General features: G+C 40.9%; 2 protein-coding genes across 2 annotated transcripts in view; one reads left to right on the forward strand and one right to left on the reverse strand.

Annotated features, from left to right (window-relative positions):
- The window catches only part of LOC141192245 (uncharacterized), a 152,592-nt gene that overhangs the window by 44,742 nt on the left and 94,864 nt on the right, over positions 1-12,986 (forward strand). The gene's annotated exons all lie outside the window — the stretch shown is intronic.
- LOC141192260 (uncharacterized) overlaps positions 5,022-12,986 on the reverse strand; it is a 34,439-nt gene continuing 26,474 nt past the window's right edge. Inside the window, exon 5 of the mRNA XM_073661760.1 lies at positions 5,022-7,710. Coding sequence (XP_073517861.1) covers positions 6,776-7,710 — 935 coding nt within the window. The 3' untranslated portion in view covers positions 5,022-6,775. The remainder of the gene's footprint in view (positions 7,711-12,986) is intronic.

Here is a 12,986-nt window from a genome sequence, read left to right on the forward strand (position 1 = left end):
TACACCCAGAGACTGTCCTGGTCACCTCCTGTGACTACCTGCCTGGTCGCCACCTGCTCCCTTACAAGGACCGCCCCCTTGTATTGTAGCCCAGAGGTTCCGCCTCCCAGACCCGTTACACATAGAAGCAGCTTTTTAGATTGCTAGCTCCTGTTACTCCAAATAGGATAGGGGAGGGGGGACGGCTGAAGACTTTGGAGGGAGAGATTTGAGAGATTTTTAATATTTCCTGACAGTCTGGATATAGCAGACTTGGTATTTTGAACCCTAAATTACGAAAACGGTTGATTCCTGAATACCCCATTATTCCTATTTTCCACGGGCTCCCTAAGGCTTACAAAGGGGTTTTCCTCCCTCCGCTCAGACCAATAATTTCTGGTATTGGATCCCTGAACGAGAACCTTAGTGAGTGGGTGGATGGTCATCTCCAACTACTCATTAGATCTCCAGTTTTTTTGAAGGACACTTCTGCTATCCTTAAGGTTTTCGATCATTTCAAATGCCATCCTAACTATTCTTTTGCTACATGTGATATGGTCAACTGATACTCATCCATACCTCACAATACAGCTATGGTGGCTATTGCATACCATTGGGAGAAGTATAGTGCCTATTCGCCAGCCCTCAAACATTTTATTTTATTATCATTGGATTATCTGTTAAAACATAATTTTTTCATGTTTGGTACTAAATTTTATTTACAGACATTAGGGGCACCGATGGGTCTCAAGTTCTCCCCATCTTTAGCAATACATTTTATGGCCTGGTGGGAAGAAATTTAATTTTTTTTTCTATTAATAATCCATTCTCTACTCATTTGGTTTGGTTTTCCAGATATGTGGATGATGTACTCCTTGTCTGGCAGGGAGACACATCCACATATTCTGAGTTTGTTTCTTACATCAATTCAAACAATTGTAACATCCGTTTTCCTTCTAGCCAGCTCTCCATCCATGTCTCGTTTTTGGATATTGAATTGCATGGTAACACAGTCACCGGTAGGGTTGATACTTCTTTACACCATAAAGACACTGCCGGTAACACCATTCTGTTGGCATCCAGTTCTCAACTCAGGCACACGACCAATGCTATCCCCAGAGGAGAATATACCAGGGCCAGGAGAATCTGCTCCAATGATGACACTTTTACCAGTGAAGGAAAATTCATAACTGACAGGTTATTAGATAGAGACGATCATAAATCTAACATCCGTCATGCATTTGAACAGGTGAGGAACACTCCATGCAGGGATTTATTGTACGGCACCAATAATAATTTGGAACGGTCCTCTCCTCAGAATATTGTATTTTCCACTCCGTACAGTAGACAGTTTAACACTATAAAGAATATTATTCTGAAATACTTGCAGGTTATTAACCAGGACAAATGTCCCTGAACTATTTTGGAAGGGGGGTGTCAGGTAGTTGATAAGAGAGGAAGAACCCTTGGGAATATGTTGTCCCCCAGTATGCTGCGTAATACCAGAACACCTTCTACATGGCTCTCGGCTTCCGGTTGTGCATTAAATCGATGCAGCGTATGTGGCTTTACTGACAATAGAGAACAGGAATTCCCCTCTATGCGCACTTCATCTCATTTATCCTATCCAATCAAATCCTTTATAAATTGTGAGTCCAGCCACATGGTATACGGTATATTCTGCAGTAGCCGTCAGCTTCAGTATATTGGCTATACCACACGCAAACTGAAGAAGAGGATCGCCGAACACATCAACAATATCACCAACAACTCGGGGTATTCTGGTGCGGCCAAACATTTTACCATAATACATAAAGGGGACTCCTTGTGTTCATCATTTTTCAGACTCGAAAAGGTCAATTTTGTTGCCTGTGGTGGCAGCTGGAAAAAGCAGCCGGCCCTGAGGGAGGCGTATTGGATCCTGACTTTAAACACAAAGTACCACCATGGTGTGGACTTCAAAAATGATTTGTTTTCATCTATGAACATTTTCCTCGTTTTTCGGCTTGGCGATGTATATTTAATTTCAATTTTACATCAAAATATTGTGTTTCCTTATTCAGGAATGTGGACATTTAATCTATATAATGTCTAATGATCAGTTGTGATTCACTATATATATTCCACAGTCGGACCCTATACACACGTTCAGTTTTCTTTTGTAAATGATGTATCTGCTTCCTGTGAATCACTATCTGATTCACCATTCACACTTGTTTTTTCTCCTAATAATTATCTGGCAATGCGTTTAGTAAGAGACGATAAAACTCCCTTATGGAATTTGTATATATTTCCATCTGTGTCTATTGCAGTAGTGTAGACGGCCGGTCCATTGGATCATTGGCTTTTGTTGTTTTACAATTGTTCACATTCATTCCACTCACCTGCAGACAAGTTGCAGCATTCAGTTACATTGTCCGCCATGTCTGCTGGAATGGTTCGTCGATCAGGACTCCTGGGACCAGTTGTTCCTCAGAGGTTCCAGTATGGTGCCGGCAGATCCGTTCATCCAGGCCGCCGGTATAGATTGCTATAATCATTTTACTTACGTGTGGCGACGTTGTGGTATGAGTTGCATCGCTGGCCATGCTCGCAGTGTCCGCATTGGTGGACGTTTTGCTGGGACATGTTGTCCTTTAATGTTTCCATCGCAGAGTCGGTGTATTTGGATGTAGCATCATGTGCCCCTATAAACCGCACTTTATTCTTCGTTGGCTTGGAGTTAGTTACCCTAATCTATTGATGTCAATACCATGTAGTCTTTTCTTCTAAGATTGCTGGTTCTTCTAGTTCATTCTTTGAGTGTAACATGGCGTTTGGCACTTGTGTTGCAGTGTTGGCCGTGTCTGCTGTGCTCGTAGTTGTAGACAGGTTTCCGGGATTGCTGGGACATGTTGGTCCTTGGTGTCTCCGGCGGGATATCGGCGGTTTCGTGTGAGGTGCTATGTGCCTCTTTGAGCCGCACTGCTTCTCTTGGTAGTTGTGAGTTAGTCAGCTAGGATCCATACTCCTGATGTTCATACAATCTACCCTTTTTCTTTCCCAAGATCGCTGGTTTCTTTAGTTCATTTTTGAGTGTGGCAGGGTGTTTGCTTTTCTTTGGTATCCAGTTGTGTGGTTTTTGGGCTGGTGTTAGGTGGTGCTGTGTTTCCCTGCGGTAGTCTTTTTCTTTTTATTTAATATATCTATGTCATTCATGTCAGCTTATAACGCCATGTACTCACATTATGCGTACGCGAACACCTGATACCTCAGTATTGGTTAATTAATTCATTATCCAGTCAATGGACATTGTTCTTTAAGATATATAGCAGCATTTATGTGTTACCTCTGACATCCTATGACTAAGGGTGCGTTCTGCACCTGAAACACATCAGATTTCCTGAGGTTTCTGAATTTATTTCCATGATTTAACTTTTTTCTTCAAATAAAATGTTTTCCCTTTCATATGTCCTGGTTGGATGTGCCGGTTCTACTTTTTTTTTTTCTCCATTCATGGTCTGTAATCACCGATGGGTGCGGCACCCACAGGATTTCTGCAGCTGAAGTCATTCCTTCTCTCAACATGGTAAGCCTCCACCTCCCCTCCTTCCCTATCCATTGTCTTTTCTCTCAGTCTATCATGCCGAGTCTATTGGTCAAACGGAAAGAATGAACCAGGAGATAGAGCAGTATTAGGGATGTTTTGTCTCCTCTAATCAGGAAGACCGGGTGGAATTTCTGCCCCTTACCGATTGTGCACTAAATAAACATTCCTCTAAGGCTATCGGGACTTTGACTTTTTTTAGCTGCGGTAGTTTTCATCCGGTGTTTGGGAATTTTTCAGGATTACAGTCCTCCATGCCAGAGGAGGAGAGATCTTGTTCCCAATTAAAGAGGTTGTCCACTACTATTAACATTGCCCCTATGGATTTAAATAGTGGCAACAAGCCTTTTTGTAAATGCCTTGCTTGTTCTTTATTGCCTGTGAGCGGCGTTATTGCTGGCCTCTCACCAGGCATCACGTGACCCCGGCTGCAGCCGGCTCCGACATCCGCTGATGTCACGTCAAGTTCCGGCTGCAGTCGGGCGTGAGCAAGTGACACACTCCCCCTTGATTGATGGGCTGTGGACGGGATTTCACCGCACGTCACAGCCCAGAATCCACTGTGTGCTTTACCAACAAAAGCAGAGAAGGAAAGACCGCGACACCAGAACCACCACACCTATGTGGGGCAATTATTCTTCATGGAGGACTTTGTGGGGCCCATTATACTGTATGGAAAGCTATGTGGGGCGCATTATACTGTATGGAAAGCTATTTGGGGCCCATTATGCTATATGGAGGACTATGTGGGGCCCATCATACTGTATGGAGGACTATGTAGGGCCCATTATACTGTACACTGGTTGTCCGATGACTTTGTCCACGTTTTTCATTTTGGCCCTCTGCATGTTTTGAGTTTTATATCCCTGATGTAGAGAGTCAGTCTGGGTAAATGTGCATGGAAGTGGCAATAATGGAAAGCTGCTAACTGGAGTTTGCCACAAGCCTCCTAATATAAATGAACACGTAAAGGATAATATGCTGCAACAAATTAAAAAGGCAACAAAAACAAGTCATCGTCATAGTGTTGGATCCCTTGAAATTGTTCCAGAAATGAAGTAATTCTCCCAGAAAATTATTGCAATTACACATTTTGCTATACACGTTTATTTCCTTTGTGTGTATTGGAACAACACAAGAAAATAGAGAAAAAAGGCAAATTGAACATAATTTCACACAAAACCACATAAAATAGGCCGGACACAATTGTTGGCACCTTGCCAAACTTGTGGATAAATAACTTAGTTTCAAGCATGTGAAGCTTCTTCAAATGCAATTGTGGCAAGTAACAGGTGTGGGCAATATGAAAATTACACCTAAAACCAGATAAAAAAGGGAGAAGTTGATTCAATCTTTGCATTGTGTGCATATGTGTGCCACACTAAGCATGGAGAAAACAGAAAAAGTAGAAGAGAACTGTCTGAGGAGTTAAGAACCAAAATTGTTGAAACATATCAACAATTTCATGGTCCATCTTCAGAGATCCAGATGTTCCTTTGTCCATGGTGCGCAACATAATACATTTACAACCTATACAGTCAAATATGGTGGAGGTTCAAAGATGTTTTGGGATTGGTTTGCTGCCTCTGGCACTAGGTGCCTTGACAGTGTGCAGGGCATCATGAAATCTGAAGATTAGCAAAGGATTTTGGGTCACAATGTAGTGCCTAGTGTCAGAAAGCTGGGTTTGCTTCCTAGGTAATTAGTCTTCCAGCATGACAATGACCCCAAACATACTTCAAGAAGCACCTAGAAAAAGGAAGGAAACAAAGTGCTGGAGAGTTCTGACCCTCAATGAGTCCGGATCTAAATCCCATTGAACACCTGTGGAGAGATTTTAAAATTGCTGTTTGGACAAAAATATTAAAATTTGAGAGTCATCAGTAGTTGATACCATCTTTTCAGTTAGCCATTAAAAGGTAAGAAATTTCAAGCTTTCGAGACTACTCAGGTCTCTTCATCAGACATAGTATAACACAAAATCTGAAGAGTCACATATTTATACACAACAGGGCACAAGAATAATGCAATAGATAAGACAAGTGACGTGAAGCAGAACTAGGAAAAGGGAGAAGCAGTTGTGGCCGTAATTATTAGAACAGTTCAAAGATAAGGAGTGTGAAAGTTTTATTGTCCTGTGTCTGAGGTTTGGTTCATGATTGTGATGCCCTAAAATGGTCTGAGGAGCACATTCCTTAGCTGATGTAAAAAGACAAATCCATGTGACACATTCATTCCTGCTCTGTGTCAAAGGTTGTCATAACTCTGTCTCTCTGAGATTTGAAGTTACCTTTTAATACAATTAGTTTCATGTCCATGATGCTGTGATCAGGGATACAAAAATGTTTGGTAACAAGTAGGTCTATTCTTTAATTGTATGGCGATGAGAATTCATCCTTGTTCTAAGTTTTTACCCTGTCTCCCCTACATACAGACCCCAGTTGGACATTTGCTACATATAATTAAGTACACTACATTAGATGTGATGCATCTGAAAGTCCCTGGGATCTTGTGGTCCTGATGTGAGTTGGGAATCTTTATCTTGTCCATGGTCATTATAAATGGACAGTTTTTACATTTACAGTTGGTGAGGATGAATTTTGTAAGTTTCCCAACAAAAGTGAAACTGTCCTCCCGGTCAGTTTGCTTTACCTCCCAGTATCATTTCATTCTAACAATGTTAGGTTTCTGGGAGATTATACTTGTTCCTTTTATTTTTGGTTCTCCTTAGCTTGCCTTCTTTGCCCTATATGAATGTGTTTTAGTTTCTCACTCAGTGTTTTCATATATTTCTTCATACTTTCCTTTCCCCTTGTTCACAGTGTTGCGACCTCCCCTCTGGTTCCTCAGAAGGCACGAGAAACTCATCAACAGCCTATTAGGGAGTTAGGTCCGTGGTGGCGTTTTTAGTTGTGCAGCTAGTGCCTTTCTAGTCTGTACAGAGACTGGATGTGGCTGCAGAATTCTTACCTGGGTGGTTTCTCCAGTGGCTATCAAGATGCCCTTACGGGTTAAAACATTTTCCACATTCTGAACATGAAAAAGGCTTCTCCCCTGTGTGGGTTCTCTGGTGTGTATTAAGTTGTGATTTCTGTACAAAACATTTTCTACAATCTGAACATGAAAAAGGCTTCTCTGTACGGGTTTTCTGGTGCTTAACAAAGTCTGATTTCTGGTTAAAACATTTTCAACATTCTGGTTAAAACATTTTCAACATGAAAAGGGCTTCTCCCCTGTGTGGGTTCTCTGATGTGCAATAAGATTTGATTTCTTTGCAAAACATTTCCCACATTCTGAACATGAAAATGGCTTCTCCCTTGTGTGAGTTCTCTGATGTGCGATAAGATTTGATTTCTCTGTAAACCAGTTCCCACATTCTGAACATGAAAAAGGCTTCTCCCCTGTGTGGGTTCTCTGATGTTTATTAAGTTGTGATTTCTGTACAAAACATTTCCCACAATCTGAACATGAGAAAGGCTTCTCCCCTGTGTGAGTTCTCTGATGTCTGATAAAAGTTGATTTCACTGTAAAACATTTCCCACATTCTGAACATGAAAATGGCTTCTCCCCAGTGTGAGTTCTCCAATGTCTGATAAAAGTTGATTTCTGTGTAAAACATTTACCACATTCTGAACAGGAGAAAGGCTTCTCCCCTGTGTGGGTTCTCTGGTGCCTAACAAGATCTGATTTCTGGTTAAAACATTTTTCACATTCTGAACATGAAAAAGGCTTCTCCCCTGTGTGAGTTCTCTGGTGCCTAACAAGATCTGATTTCTGATTAAAACATCTCCAACATGTGGAACAAGAAAATCTATTCTCTGCTGTGTGAATTTTTTTATGTTTATGAAAATACTTTTTAAGGGAAAAACTATTTCTATATTCTGAACCTAAAAATGAGTTATTTGCTTTATGAGCAGTTCGTTTTTTAATGCTTATTTTGTGACTCTGATTTTCCTGAGTAGTCGGTAATGAATCAGAAGACAGGAGCTGTTTCATAGGATCAGATGACAGATCTTTGCTGTGAAGGGATGATGGGATATCTGGAGAAATGTCATTCATTTCAATTATATTCTGTTGGATATCAAAATTATCTGATTTGAAAATTGAAGATGTCAGCTGTCCCTCTGATCTCCTGGTACAGACATCTGCCAAGAATAAAACCAATTATTATTTTTTAATAAAAAATTGTTGAATTTTATATTTTTGAACATTTCTATTTAAACTGTCTGAAAAAATGGCAAGTTTTGCAAAAAAATGTACTCCTCACCTCGACAATGACAGTTTACAGTCTAATAGACAACCTCATAGCATGAACCAGTATAGCGTGGTGTTCAATTGTTTGTTCATTCTGCCTCCCAAATATGGAATAAAAAGCCACCAAACAATGTTATGTAGGCGAAAATAATACCAATAAACACTTCTACTCATCAATAAACCGATCCAGCAATATCCGCTCTCCCAAAGTCAAATCTCCCGCTCGTTCTGAGCCTTGCAGTGTGTCCAAACCACATTTAGCCTCCATGTATTTGGCATTGATGTAGTGAGAAGAACCCACTTAATTTATGGTGTGTGTCTCCTGGAGCACAATCTGAGCACTATGTGTTGGGTTATAAAACGGCAAATGTGTAATTTTCACTCTCTAACGTCCATTGTGTGGTAATTTCAGGAAAGTGACTGTGAAGTCAAAATAGTCATTACTCCGATAGATTAATTCACTGGGGGTTATAATTTCCAAAATGGAGTCACTTTATGGGGATTTCTACTGCTCTGGTTTTCTGCCATTTTGTAACATTAGGGCTTCTGAAAATGTGTGTGTCTCATCTCCTCTGGGAACTGCTTGAGCGACGTCTGTTTCTGTCACCAGGAAGCGTCTTATTCAATATGTAGGCGGCGCTGGAGGAGACATCGGAAAAAGAAGCTCTGGGCGGTGCAGGCTCTGTTCAGCCACTAATAGCCCCAGGCCCCTGAGGAAGCCAGACATGGTGAAACTTGTTGGGGAGGATATGTATATATTTTAGTTAGCACTAGGGAACCTGTGTATGTCCTAAATAATCTGACCAACCAATCTATGAACTACAGGCATAGAGTAAGACTATAATGAATATAATGAGCTCATGATATCATATGTATTCTAATATTATACAGTTTCTAGAGACTTATTATTATAGTAAGGGCACAGACAAACTAGTGTAGTTTTAATTTACTTCTTTACCGCATTTTAGTAAAACAGTAATAAAAGTAATATTTTAATATACCCATCAACCATGTTTTTTTTACCCTCTGGTTAATTTGTCAATATGTATATGACCGAAAATACCCAAAAGTGACACCATTCTAAAAACTGCACCCCTCAAGGTGCTCAAAACCACATTCAAGACATGCATTAACCCTTCAGGTGTTTTACAGGAATTAATGGAATGTGGAAGGAAAAAATGAACATTTAAGTATTTTTCACAAAAAATTTAATTTACACCCAATTTTTTTTTGTTTTACAAGGAGACAGGTGACAATGGTTGTGTAAATATAAATCCTCTAAAACATAATTTTTATTGAGATACTATTAAAAATACCAAACCCATGTGATCAAAGGGATAAAAATCATGTCACTGTATGGTGGTCCTACTAAAAAAAACAGTGTCCCCATGGGACTAAATAGAGTCAATGCAATGCATAAAGACATGAACACAAGTGTACTATATATGATAATCCCCTTAACTTGCCTTCTCTGTAGCCTGTTCTGATACTGCCTATCATGGGGGTTGGCACCTAGAGAGCGAGTTTGGCGCCCTCGTTCCTCGGCGGTTGTCCCTCACTATCCCTGTCTTGCCCTGATGGAGTGAGCTATATACAGGAAATGAGTGACGGCCTGCTCTAATACATATATAACACTAAACTACTGCATAACAATAAACATATCCAGATAGTAAAACTTATCTCTTATTCTGGAAACCGCCTAACACGTTTCCCCGTTCTGTCGGTTCATCAGGAGGCCATATACTGAGTGATCCAGAGAGGTGTCAATATAAATGCATGGTAGATGAAGACAAGCTATATTGATTTGATGGAAGGCTGTGTTTAAATAGGTTAATCCAGCCCTCTTTAGTGAGTCCCACATGCTCATTCTCTCTAGCTCTCCCCCTTTAAAAAGGCAGTCTCCTGTCCTCAGATATGGACTGCACATGTCACATACCTTTGGGCACTAGAGGCTGCAAATTCAAAAATGTTTTTAGCGCGTCCATGTCTCTTCCGGTCCATTTTGAAAGTGACGGTTGCGTCTCACATTGGCGCGCACAGAAGAGATACTGCGCATGCACTAGAACGTCACCTCCACTCCGGAAGTGACACGTGTGTCTCACAATAGAGCGCAGAGAGAGGTACCACGCATGTGCCATCGCGTCATCTCCGGGGTGTGACTTACCAACGTGGGGTCCGGATTAGACCAATGCCCGCATTTGCATACACACAACCCCGCCAGGATATGGTGTATATATTTCAAATCACGGCACACATTGAGATTAAGACTTGAGTTGCAGTATTCACCAGTGCACCATATAAAAACATATCATTCAATACCCCCGCTGATATAAATATATAGATATACAGTTTCATTACAAAGAAATTCATATAAAGATTTAGATCTTTAGTATCATAGCAAAACATAGTCTTCTGAACAAATGAATAAATCCCCTCTCTGAGAATTAATATGGACCTTGCATGTATTTTGTATAGGATCCCAGTCTGTCACATGTCCCTAATGTTATACAGGGATTAAAGTCAATTTAAAGGGGAGGATGGGGCTTGGGCAAAAAAACTCCAAAAGAGACTGGTGGCAGATTCTTGCCAATCTTAAATAGATATAGATAAATCAGATACCAGGATAAAGTTATTTCCCAATGGGGAATTCTGCCAGATTGGAGGAAAAAGAATGGCATCCTGTCATGAGTACACCCATATTGTCACAAGGGTAAAGGAGGCAAAAATTCAGGAAGTGCGAAGCGAGGGGGGCGACAGGTATACATTCATATCATTGTATATATGAACACGTGTATAGAGGAAGAAAACGTGGAGTCTTTTACAGAAAGCACACATATGAGAGCTGCTCGTTTAATCCTCTTGGGGATACAGACTATAGTCTCAATATCCATTCAGATTCTTTTCTAAGAGGTGTTTTATCTAATTCCCTCCTCTTATTTTAGGTCTTATGAGTTCAATCATGTTAAATCATACTTCTCTAAGTCGGCCCCCATGGATTTCATTCATGTGATGGGCAATGGGAGTATCCCGCTTATTTCTAATGTCTCTTAAATGTTTCCCCACACGTTCATAGCTCCCTCGTGGTTTTACCCACGTAGTCTTTCGGTCATGTACATGTAGCTTTGTATACCACCCCTGAAGCCCTGCAATTACCAAAATCTCTCAGAGAATAAAGCCTGCCTGTTGTCGAGCTGGTAAAAGGTTTTACACACAACCATCCAGTCGCACCTACTGCAATTGCCACATCTATAATAGCCACAAGGTTTTCTATCAAGCCAGGTTCCTGGTTCAGTAGGTCTTTGATATAGGCTATGCATCAGATGGTCGCCAATAGGCCTACCCCTTCTGTATGTAATGCTTGGAACAGGAGGAATCAACCTCTTGACATTTGTATCCGCTAATAGGATACCCCAGTGTTTTCTTAGGATATGAGAAACTCTTTCAGACTCATTATCAAAAGTGCCTATTATCCTTGTAGTCTCTTTTTCCTCTCTTTTAATATTGGGGTTGACTAGAAGCGACCATCTGTCCCTTCCCAAGGCCTCCGAGTAGGACATCCCTGTCACGGAACCTATGGTACAAATCATTGGCATGTTCTCTAAAGGTGCTGATGTTAGTGCAATTTCTCCTTATTCGTAAGAACTGGCCTTTAGGAATACCCTGCTTTAGATTCTCAAGACGATTACTATTCCAATTCAAAAGGCTACTTGTTTCAGTAGGTTTGCGATACTTGCATGTGCCTATGGAACCATCCTTCTCCTTTTTTATTTTAACATCTAAGAATATTGGCTGTCTTTATGGTATTCAGATGTAAACCTGAGTCCAAAGGAGTTTATGTTGATGGCTTCCATAAATCGCCTAAAGTTGGCCTCTGGGCCAGACCAGAACACCAGTATGTCATCGAAGTATCTGGCCCAGCGGCCAACCTGGGAGTGCTCCTCCTCCCCAAAAATGATGGTTTCCTCCCAGCAGCCCAGGATCAGACTGGTGTACGTGGGGGCACAGTGGCTCCCCAACACTTTGCCCCTGAGCTGGTGGAAGTACTTACCATCAAAGACTAAGTAGTTACTGGTAAGTGTGAGCCGCAACAATTCCTCCACCAGTCTTTGTGATTGTAGCACTCCACTGCCCTCGATTTTAGGAAATGTCCAACCGTCTGTATCCCCGCCTCATGAGGGATGCTGCTGTAGAGGGCCTCCACATCAATGGAGGCCAGATAGGTGTTCTCCTCCACAGCAACACCCTCAAGTTGAGTAAGCAGGTGAGGTGTATGCCGAATATATGAAGGCAGGGAGATCTCAAAAGGACACAATATTCTGTCAATGTAAATACCGATATTTTGTGATAGCGAATCTATTACAGCAACCATAGGGAGACCTTTTAATGGACTGAGGACCTTATGGACCTTCGGGAGGGAATAGAAGGTAGGTACTGTTGGTGTTTCAGGTTTGAGATATTCAAATTCATTATTTGATAATAGACCTCTTTTTCTGCCCTCTTTCAAGTTATCAAGCAAGATAACCGTTCAAGTGTTTCACAGGAATTAATGGCATGTGGAAGGAAAAAAAATGAACATTTAACTATTTTTCACAAAAATTCTAATTTACACCCAATTTTTTTTAGTTTTACAGGAGAAAATGGACACAAAAATTAGTTGTGCTTTTTCTCCTGAGCACGCCGATACCCCACATGGGGGAAACAACTGTTTGAAGTATGGTGAGCACCTTGAACCCCCATGTTCTTCACAGAAGAAATTTATAATGTTGAGCCGTGAAAATACAGAAAATCATTTGACTTTTTGAATGCAAAATTTGCTGGAATAATTAGCGGATGCCATGTCGCGTTTGGAAAGCCCCGATGTGCTTAAATAATGGAAATTCCTCACAAGTGACACCATTTTGGAAACTAGATCCCTCAGGGAACTTATCTATATGTGTGGTGAGCACTTTGAGCACCTTGAACCCCCAGGTGCTTCACAGAAGCTTATAACATTGAGCCATGAAAAGAAAAAAAAAATTACCAAAATTTGTTTATTTTAGCCCCAAATTTCTTATTTTCTCCAGGGTAACAGGAAAAAATGGACTCCAAAATTTGTTGTACAATTTCTCCTGCGTATTCAGATACTCCATATGTGGGGGAAACTACTGTTTGGGCGCCCGGTAGATCT

The sequence above is a fragment of the Phyllobates terribilis genome, unplaced genomic scaffold (assembly GCF_046119375.1).
Source record: "Phyllobates terribilis strain yellow unplaced genomic scaffold, ASM4611937v1 Scaffold_56__1_contigs__length_8794411, whole genome shotgun sequence".
Taxonomy (NCBI): Eukaryota; Metazoa; Chordata; class Amphibia; order Anura; family Dendrobatidae; genus Phyllobates; species Phyllobates terribilis.